General features: G+C 33.1%; 1 protein-coding gene across 2 annotated transcripts in view; it reads right to left on the reverse strand.

Annotated features, from left to right (window-relative positions):
* The window catches only part of Tll1 (tolloid like 1), a 199,619-nt gene that overhangs the window by 5,849 nt on the left and 182,058 nt on the right, over window positions 1-11,712 (reverse strand). For both annotated transcript variants that reach the window (XM_048791713.1, XM_048791715.1), the window contains one exon: window positions 3,647-3,860. In XM_048791713.1, the coding sequence (XP_048647670.1) occupies window positions 3,647-3,860 (214 nt within the window). The remainder of the gene's footprint in view (window positions 1-3,646; window positions 3,861-11,712) is intronic.

Below are 11,712 nucleotides of genomic sequence, written 5' to 3' on the forward strand. Positions count from 1 at the left end.
TGCACTGCTTTCACTAAACTGCCCAGGAAGAACTGAAGGGAGCACCAGGAGATGTGGAGGAGGCCCTTGCTTGTGTGTGCCTGCTTCCTAGAAACAAGGTAGGGAAACAAAAGCATCCAAAAGAGGCAGTCCTCTGCCAGCCCCAGCCTGGAACAGAACTCAAGAAGGAAGCAAGCAGTGGAGCAAAACAGGGAAAGAGGTTTCCCCAAGTCTTCATGAACCTAAAAATCACAGGAAGGTGTCATTACTCCATTTGACTGAAAACTGGCCTGCCTTGGGGGAAATAAAAAAATAAAAATGCCTTAAACTACACTTAAGGATATTTTTAAATGCTGCTCTAAGTTCCCTTTTCATCTGTTTCAGTGCTCAATACCACGGATCACTGCTATACTAATAAATCTGAAAATAATGTTCTTACCATAAAAAGAGAGAGAGAATTTAGCCTAGAATTTAGCCTAGATGATGAACATTTGAAGGATGAATATGTGAACATTATGTGCACAAGATGTGTGATTTTAATACGTCCTGAGAGAAAGTCCATGATAGGCAGCCTGAGGGCAACTGCTTGAGTGTTTTATTTATTATTTTTTTTTAAGAGTCCCCATGGCTATTCAAACTCTGGTCAACAGCATTTAACAGGTCCCTTGAAAAGATGATTTTTAAATAGAGTCAACAAATTTTTGGCGAATATCCCTATTCATTTATCAAGTCAGAAAAACCTAAAACCAGTTGTTCAGTATGTCAGCAATATTTTTTTTTGAATCAATACTTTGAAAGTACTTTACGAGCTGCCAGAGAGAGAGTCTTTCACAAAGTTCTGGGAAATGGAATTGGAGCTGAATAAGAAAGATAACTGGAAGAGAAGCCAAGGGGTGGGCTTCGTTTTAATTTGGAAAGATGTGTTTACTTCCTGGTAAAGTATTACATTAAAGAAGAGGTGCTGTAATTTGACCTACAAATGCTTTTAGTGAGCATTCTAATTGAATTGATTTTGATCAAAATAATTTCCAAGGAGCATAATCATACATTATTGGATTTTTAAATGTCATTGACAAATAATATGATGCTTTATACTACAAAAACGACATTTTCTCTCCAAGTTTCTCCCCTCTGAGAGAAGAGTATTTCTTACTTCAAAATTTGTTTCTTTCAGTTAGTTTGATTTAGGCTGGAATAATACCAGTTGTTACCTGATTAAAACAAACTTGGACTGAAAATCTGAACCAACTGTCAGAGGAAACAAGAACTCTCACCAATAACGTTCATTTTTCATGGACTTGGGTAGTATAACTTATGAAAAAGTAGCCACAAAGCTATGTTAGAGCAATATTTCTAATCGCCTGGTTTTAAAAGTTACAGTATTAGAAGTTTTTATTGCAGATCAAATTGAAATTGTACACAGAAGTTTAAGTAAATTAAAGTGTATACTTGAGGACTTGTCTATAGCAGTTACATGTATTCTAGAAGGCAGGACATAATGCAAAAATGCTTTACACATGAAGCAAAAGTTGACAGATATGGTACTGGACTGGGCTGTCTTGTCAGCAAAAACTTAAACAGAAACCCAGAAACTCAATTTAGACTACAAGCTGTCCACAGACAGGAATTTCTTATACTGTCCTTACCACAGATTTCTGATTTTTTCCTATAAAATATGAACATGGCACATTGTCTAGTCAAAGCAAAGGCAAAAAAAAAAAAAAAACATGGTTGAAAGATTACAAAATAAGTAAACTTGGAAGATGTAAGCATCAGACAGTATAATCAGAATATTTGGCACGTATACAGCACCCAGAAAATTCTAAGATAGCTAGCTAAATGAGAAGAAAACTTAAAAAATAACAAAATATAATTAATCATGCAACTTTTGAGTTTCTTCATAGAAAAATAATAATAGTCATGGAATTTTACAGCTGTAAAAAATCTTTAGATTATTATTTCACAGATGATGAAACTGAGATTCAAAGAAATGACCTTTTCCAAAGTTCCCTGCCAGGTAAGTCATACTTTGACCAGGACCCAAAGGTATCGACACACTGGAACATAATTTAAGGTCAATCCTCCCAGTTTATAAAGGATAAAAGGAAAAACTGTAAAAGTAAGATTTTATAAAACTGAAAAAAGAAATGTTTATAAACAGGCAATTTTGAATTTCTTTATCATTAGTTATTTCAATAATTTTTGACAGCATATTTTATACTATATTCATAGAAACTGATGGGCAGGATTTTTTTTTTAAATGGCATGAACTTTATGTTTTCAAAAATACTGATGAGCCAAGCACAGAGGCACATGCCTTTAATCCCAGCTACTCAGATAGTGAGTTCAAAGCCAGCCTCATCAAAAGCCAAAAGCGAGGTATTAAGCCACTCAGTGAGATCCTGTCTCTAAATAAAATATAAAATAGGGTTGGGGATGTGGCTCAGTGGTCGAGTGCCCCTGAGTTCAATCCCCAGTACGCCCCCTCCAATATTGATAAAATAATAGGATTCAAACCTTTTAAAAACTATGCTTGTTAACGAGTATTAAATAAGTCATCAGAAATATGTTTAAACAAAAATGTCAAATAGATGGAAAATCCTTAATATGAAATTGCCACAGTTCATAAGAGATTTTTCTCAAACCATATTTATATTAATACATGAGAAATAATTAATTTGTATTATTTGTAGAGGTCCAATAATATCAGCATAAATGATATTTACTTTCTCATAGACTTCAACATAAAAGTAGTGCTCACAATAAAATAGACTAAAAAATAATATCAGACAATGAAAACAAATCTCTAAATCAAAGAGAAACAAAGAAAATAGAAAATAATTTCATTGAAATTATTTCACAGCACATTATTATTTTATATTATTAATATTTGTATATTATTAATTGTTTTATACAAAGTCTCTTCTGGAAATGTGTCAATTGTTTGTGCATTGTCAATGCCACTAGGTGTCACTATAAGCTAAATGACTTCAGGAAATAGCTACAATTTTAAAAAAAATCTTTTTGTCAAACTGAATGAAAATAAAGGATATTCCCTAGACAATTTCTGAAACATATAATTAAATTGTATTCATACCACAAGCAATTTTATTATAAAATTTTGCCTCAAATTTCTATTTTTCTCTTAAGAAAAATACAGTTGAAATTCAATCTCTGAAACTCAAATTATGAGTTTAGAATTAGGGAGGAAATCATGTTGTGTAACAAATAAAAGAAAAAAATGGACTTCATCAAACACAGATAATCCCATACTTATTTACAAAAACATATTAATACAAAAGTAGCTAAACTGGTGTGTTATTAGACACTGTATGAGTTTTCAATACCAAGCTACAGATTTCTGTTAGCAGTAACACATAAGTCAAATTACTAAATTTAACATGAAGTTCATTATACAAATATTTAGAGTTAGTTCTACTTTACTGTACTATATTAATCAAAAATCAAACTGAACATTTTTTTCTTCTAAGATATTTAAGTAGGGTACTGAGTGATTCTTGCAAAAAAATTCACATAGTACTTTTGAGATTTTTCTGTGCTTTGCGTGGAGATTCATTTACAGTCCTATTAATGAAATACACATATTCACCAGAAAAGAAACCTGGGTCTTTGTCAGACAAGAGAAGCACAATCCTAATTTGCTGACCTGTAGAATGTGTTGCTTGAAAGCCTTTTCTTTGAACAGATGCATCAGAAATAAACCGAACAAACATTTTATTTCCAGTAGCCACAAGGGGATCTGGTATCTTGTTGCCACATAGTCGTCCAAGAATTGGGGACTTTTCTGTTTCTCCATCAAATACTTCTAAGTGATCATAAGCACATTCTTGATGCTGTTCAATCTCAAACTCACTAAAGGCCTATTTAAAAAAGAAAGAAAAAAAATTTTATAAAACCACAAATCACTCAAACTGAGTTCTTGTCTTTGGAACTAAAATACATATGAATAAAATATGTTCAGGGCATACAAATGAGTCAATCCATAAAGCACATTATTCAAAGGACTATGAAATCAATAGAATATGTAATCTCTAGGAAAGAACATAATGAGTCCAATAATATAACTGTGTATGAGAGTTTGAATCTTGAATGTTCAAAGGAACAACCATGTATTAAAGGTTTAGCCCTTAGTGTAGCACTATTGGGAACTATTGGAACCTTTAGAGACTGGGCCTTGTGGGAGGTGTTAGGTTCACTTGGAGACCTTCCCTAAGAGTAGATTGTAGGAACTTAGCCTCTTCTCACTCTTATTAGTTGGCTATGGGGTGATTGGTTTTACTCTACTGTCTACTGCTGCCCATGGTGTGTCACCTTACCATATGCACAAAAGCAACAGAGCCAATTGACCAGAGACTCTAAAACTGAGTTAAAATAAGCATTGTTTCTTTACAGGTTGACTCCCTTGATCATTTTTATAGTAATGGAAAGCTGAATAATACAATGTGAAATTCTATTTTGCAAGTATTGCAAATAATTCTACAATTATAAATAAATCTTCATCTACACAGAATTGAAACAGTTTATAATAACAAAGTGGTATTTTATGCTAAATTTAATCCAAAGGATACATCAGAAAATTTTATGCAATTGTGTTAAAACATTGATCACTTCTGGTTTTGATGATTGTAAGCTTGTGAACATTATCCTACCTTTGGACATGTAAGCCCATAAGAAAGTCCCATAACTGTTACCTTTTCACAAAATTTTAATGCAATAAATCTTGATAGAATAACTAAAACAAAGGGAATTTTTACTATATATTTCTTATTTAGATCTTACAAACCATAGTATTAAAAAACACTAATGTTTCTATAAGGCTAGAATAAATTTAATTCACTTTTCAGGTAGATGGCATACTTATTTTACTATCTGGTATGCTAGAAAGTTTGGTATGCTTTGCTATTACTTGTATGATTTACAAATTCTTATTTTTCCATGCAGTGATATTTATGTGTGAGTTTTAGCAAATTTAAAATTAAAATTCACTAAATACATATATACAATACATTAGAAATCGTCAAGCAAAGTTTACTTGAGATGGATTAAAAATAAAATTGCCCAAGCTATTCATTTAATTTCAGGAATTACAGGTTATTTACTGATGCCAATTAAGGCTTGTTTCTTTCCCTGGCGAAAAAACATCATATAGTGAATAAGTAAACCATCATTCTTACTTAAGTCTATAAAGCAAAGCTAAAAAATATGAAGAAAATAAAACAAAGAAATACAAAATATGCTTCTAACTTTATTAATTTTGCTATAATTACCAAATACAATATTTGAACAACAAACTTTCGAAATATGTTTTACTTAATGAAATTTTGTGTAGTGGTCCTATTTTAAGTCTAATGGATGATAGTCAAAACAATTGGCTCTCAGTGTTGATTTATTTCACATCACATCATACCACCTGTCACATCTGACTTTGGAGGAGTAAGGGAAGTAATGAAAGAAGCATTTGGTGTTAACTAGGGAGTAGGAGAAAGTAATGAGGTTGCTTAAAGAAGCGAGCAAAGGAAAGGAAGAGGACTGATCTCTTTTATGAATTCAACTTGAAAAATATAAATAAACCTGTGGTAGCCAATAAACATTAGAAGTCATTATTAGATGTAATTTATTATGGGCAAAAAGGAATGCTCAGTTCATTTCACCAAAAGGACTGGAGAGAGCAAAAAAAGATTAAAAGTAACACAAAGATTCTCACTGGAAACAAAAAACTAACAAGTAAAACAGTAAGTAAGAAAACTGCAGCAGTGTTCATTACCCTGAAGCACAATATGCAAAGCAGGTGATCCCTGAAGGAGTTCATTTTATTAATTTATTAATAATCTCCAATTTCTGTAATCTCCAATTTCCCCAATCTGTTAGACTGGAGTTTATTAATGAATTAATAATCTCCAATTTCTGTAATCTCCAATTTCTTCAATCTGTTAGACTGGAGTACAGTAGACACTGGACAGGGGCTGCAGAAGATCATGAATGGATGTCTGGATGTCTCGAGCAGTATGTCAGTCAATTACTTCTCCACCCATCTTATGTTTATAGAAAAATTTGTAGGAAAATGTTGTAGACGTGGCCAACCAAACTTTCTGGTTTTCTGTTTCTCATGAGAGGGTACTCAATCAGTTCCAGTTACCACATTTTTAAAAATATACTAAAGAATAAAGCTAGGGGCCATATCCACAGCTTTTTTTTTCTTTTTATTCTGAAACAGGGTCTTGTAAAATTGTTGAGAATGGCCTCAAACTTGGGGTCCTCCTGCCTTAGCCTCGTGAATCATTGGGATTACAGGCATGCACCAATACACCTGGCTTACATGCACATTCTGGTGTCAATTTAAAAGTAGTAAGAAACCACTTTGAGAAAATTGACTCAACTGCACCCATTTAATTCTTTATTACATATGAAACCAAGTCTCTGAATTAAAAGAATAATGTCATTTAAGAGGATAAAACATTGTTTCAGGAAAACAACAGTATCTGAAAATCATTGCATGTTGAGTAATCATCTCTTTTGATTGTTGTATTGTTTTGATTTATTTAATGAAATTTTGTGTTGTGGTCCTATTTTCAGTCTATTGAAGACAGTCATAACAATTGACTCTCAGTGCTGATTTATGCCACATCACATCATACCACCTACTGTCCCATCTGACTTTAGAGGAGTAGGGGAAGTAATGAAAGAAGCATGTAATATTAACTAGGGAGTAGGATAAAAAAATGAGTCCACAATAATAATGTATGATACATGATTTCTTAACCTTATTTGGTGATAGAAAAGAACATGTTATAGAAAGAACATGGCAACCTACTATACAGACAAGAACATTCTAAGAAGGATGGGGATAATGCTGTTCTAAAGTATAATCCCATAAATAGTTTACTAAATGTGCCTCTGCATTTGCAGACCACACATGTTCAACCCATTCGCTGGGCCATTGGAAACTAAGTGAATGAGATGAATAAGCAACTATTTCACTCTCTAATGAAATTCAGGATGTCTGGAGTAAATAACAACATCTGTTTAAAATAATGGAGCAACACCACACAAGGTGGCATTGAGCTGGGCTGTGGGCCATACTGACACCTGGTCTGGAGCCAAATGGCTGCAGCTTCCTATCAAATTACTAATGGAATCAGATTGAGTTTACAAGAGTTAAATTAGCCAAAGATTCCATAGCTGACATATGCTCAAGTGATACAAACAATGTTTATTCATTAACGTATTAGTGAATTTTCCTCTTGGGATAGGTAGCAGCTTGTTCTGTCAAGTGCAAAGATTTGTGTGCACCTTTTCCAGAAGTCAGCCTGACCTAAAATGCCACCACACACAATCAGAGGCTTGCCTAACTCACATGCTGATGTCTCATAAATCTGGTCCTATGCCACAGAAACACCCACATACAGAGACCTCCATATATAATGACTTCACCTTAATTAAAAAAATACCTCTAGGCCACAGAAAAGTATTTTCAGGAGCCCTTGGGAAACTGTATTATTTTGGAGTCCACAATAATAATGTTTGACACACAGTTTATTAACCTTATTTTGTGACACATGATGAACTATGAATCTCTAAATGTTATAGAATTTGAAATTTTCCAGCTACCAGGAGGAGACCTAGTTCAGAAGACACTCAGATTCCCAAAAGGTCCTTCAGGTAACAATGGGGACAGTATAGCCCACAAGGTTGAATGTATGTAGCTGTAAGGAATTCTGACTTCTGCCAAAACATCTCCTCCCTGCCATTATTTACTTAAGTATTCTATTCTTAAGCATTCAAATTAAGACTTCATAAGCATTTGGGCATCAAAATTTTAAAGCACATGCATTCCATCATTATATTTCCATGATTTTAGGGTTACTAATTAGGGTTTTAGGGTTAAACACAGCAGATAATGATGAGCTCTAGTCAGAAATTCTAATGTATTTCCCATAAGGCAAACTAAGAGGTTAAGAGTCCAATTCAAAAATAAAATAAAATCCAACTTTTATTATAGGCTACGGAAATAATAACTCTCTTTCTGGAACACCCATGCATGCCTAATCTACCTGGATGGCCACTGGTCAAGCTTCCATATGCTCTCTGGTCATATGAGCATCTGTAAAGATTCTTTTATTGAAAATCCAGGCATTAGTTAAAGGAAGAGGCCATGAAGAATAACTAATATATTCACAAAGGTAGAGATAATAAAATGATTGCATATAATGCAGAAATAAAATTTACCTAGATTGAACATTTAAACTCAGAGAATTAAAGATATGATGCAATTTGAGCAGTGGCGAGATAAGCTTTAGAGCTCTTAGTACCAGACATCTTTCACCTTTTCCTGTTTTTCGGTAAGAACTGTCATTTGGTTTCCCACAAGATATTTGAAGGATTAGAGGCCACTGGAAAAAACAGCAGACTGGAATATAAACCCCAATCTTCTGATTCAAAAAGCCCCCATTATTTTCCACAAATCTTCTATAACTATGATTAAATATACTTCTTATGGATTTATAGTAGAGAGTTATGTGAGAGTTGTAGATGACTTGCTTTTTAAATATTCCCTATGTGAAACTGTACATTGCAAGTGTATGTTACTTAGCAAAACTCTAATGATAAATCACATAAAACTACACAAGCACATTAGTCTATTGCCAGATGATCCTAGCCTAAAACTTTGTTTTTGTTTTCATTTTTAATGAAGATTAGTTTAAAATATAAAAACAGTTGCCAAAAACTTAAAAGATTGTTTGAATCTCTCAAAAATCAAGATAGGATAAATCCAGGAATATATAGATTGTTGTTCTTATTCATTCAGAACTTTATTTCTTTTATAGTAGGAAGAATTTTTTTCAGCCATCTTTTGATTAACTACTTTTGATCGTACTGAAAAATTATCATGTAGTTATCATTTTATGACTGAATACATAAACACACACATTATATTCAGGATTATTATATCTATTTCCTGTCACTGCTGCAGTCAATTACCACAAACTTAATGACTTAGAATGGCACAGATATATTCTCCTACTATCTTGGAGGTCAGTAGTCTAAAATGGGTAGAAAGGCCTTTCTTTCTAGAAATCCTGGGTGACAATTAGTTTCCCCCAATTTTTCAGCCTTTAGAGAGGTCTGCCTTTCTTAGCTCATACCCCCTGGCTCCAGCTTCAAAATCTGTAATGTAGCATCTTCTCTACTCTCTGATATCCTACCTCCTTCTTATAAAGACCCTGTATCCAGATGACCTCCCCATTTGAGATCCTTAACTTCATCACATCTACAAAGTCCCATTTGCCATGAAAGGTTCTGGGAATTAGAACATGGACATCTTTGGGGAGTCATTATTCTGCCTTCCACAGAGCATAAAGACTAAATGTTTTTATCCTCCCAGTTCATGTAATTTTTTTTTTCAGAGAAAGTTAACACAAACACTTATCAGTCTGATTACAAATTCTTTTTCCTGACTTTCTTTAATTCTTAACTCTGGGGAACACAAGCTATATCCCTATGGAACAAATCTGACCTACAGTCTGTTTTAAGATAATCTTTATTGGTAAACAAGAGAATACATTCTTTATATATTTTCCGTGGTTGTTTTCACACTAAAACATCAATATTAAGTTGTTGCAACACAGATTGTATAGTCTACAAATGTTGTTACATTTTTCTACATGACCCTCTAAATAAGAATCTTTCTGAAAAGGGAGCATTAGCAACATTTTCATTTGTTAAGACTGAATTTCATATTCATAAGGCTATGCAAAAGGCTAATAATCCTGATAAACATAGATGTTAAAAATTCTCAATAAAATACTAGTAATATAATTCAACAAATTAAAAAGATCATTGACCATGATCAAGTAGAATTCATCCCCCAATAATGCAGGGATACTGCAATATATGCATATAATAGTTGTCATACATCACATTAACATAATAAAGGACAAAAACCAGATGATTATTTCAATAGATACATAGAAAACATTTAACAAAATTTCACAGTTTTCATAATGAAACTCAACAAAATATTACAGAAGAAATCTATATCAATAAATAAAAGTCATATATGATAAACCCATAGCCAGCATAATACTCAGGAGAAAAAAATTAGAAACTTTTCCTGTAAGATCTGAGATAAGACGCAGATGCCACTTTTGCCACCTCTTCTCACTATAATACTGGAGGCCCTAGCCAGAGTGATAAAATATGAGAAAGAAATAAAAGGCATACATATAACAAAGAAAGAAGTGAAACTGTCCCTGTTTGCAGATGATGTGGTCTTATATTAAAACAAAACAAAACAAAAATAAACAAAGAAAACCCTAAAGACTCAAACTGTTAGGCTAATTAATTCTCTGGAATTTTAGTGTACAAAAATCAATATATAAGTATCAAGAGCATTTTTATACATACTAACAGGAAATTATCTTATTTACAATAGCTACAAATACAACACTTGGGAATAAATTTAACCAAGAAGGTGAAAGATGTCTATACTGAAAATTATAAAACACTGCTGAAAGAAATTGAAGAAGATACCAATAAATGAAAAGATATCCCATGTTCATGGAATGAAAGTTAATATTGTTAAAATATCCATGTTAGCCAAAGCAATCTACATATTCAAAAAATTCTCTCTATCAAATATCAAATAACATTCTTCACACAAACTAGCAAAAACAATTCTAAAAATTGTATGGAATCAGAAGAGACCCCAAATACCCAAAGCAATTTGAGTAAGAACAACAAAGTTGGAGACATTGCACTACTTGGCTTCAACACACACCCCAAAGCTGTAGCATTCAGAATAGCATGGTATTGGCACAAAAACAGACACATGGATCAATGGAACAGAATTGGGAGCTCAGAAATAAATCCACTAATTTACAGCAAACTGAGCTTTGATGCAGGTGCTGCAGACACACAATGGGGAAAGTATGATCTCGTCAATAAATGTTGTTGGGGAAACCAGATATCCACATGCAGGGGAATGAAAGTGGACCCTTCTCTCATGCCAAATACTAAAATCAACTCAAAATAAAAATGAATTAAAGACAAATGTAAGACCTACAACTGTGAAACTGACAGATAAAAACAAGGGGAAAACTCGATGGCAGATAATCTCTTCTCTGAAATTAAAACAGTGTTCACCAATCATACAAAGAACATTTTGCTGAAATATTTTATTTCTTGGATTGACTGTATTTGTGACTATACATAGAGCTAAGACTTGTAGGGAGGTAATTTAGGGTTAAATTAATTTGAAGGAGTAGAGCTTTAATCCTATAGAGCTGGTGTCCTCATAAGAAGAGTAAGAAAAACTAAAATCCTTTCCTTACACATGCATAAAAAGAAAAGGGGAACAGGAAAAAAGAAGCGCACCCCCAAACACCAACCCTATAGGCAATTTCTGATCTCCAGAACTGTGAGAAAATAAGTTTCTGTCATTTAAGCCACTCTGTCTACTGTAGCCCAAATTGACCAACATGGATGGAACCTATAACAGTGAATTAAATGGGAATACCAGAAAGATGAATAAAAACAAGCTAAAAGAGAGTGCTTTTAAAAAGTTTCATAGAGATTCAAGATAGCTGAAGAAACAATCACTGAACTTGAAGAAACATCAATTGGAATTACTGAAACTTAAAACAAGTGACAAAAATTAATACAATATGCAAGTGTTGTTGGAAGATATCAAACATTTACTTTGAATCTGGAAGA

The sequence above is a fragment of the Marmota marmota genome, unplaced genomic scaffold (assembly GCF_001458135.2).
Source record: "Marmota marmota marmota unplaced genomic scaffold, marMar, whole genome shotgun sequence".
Taxonomy (NCBI): Eukaryota; Metazoa; Chordata; class Mammalia; order Rodentia; family Sciuridae; genus Marmota; species Marmota marmota.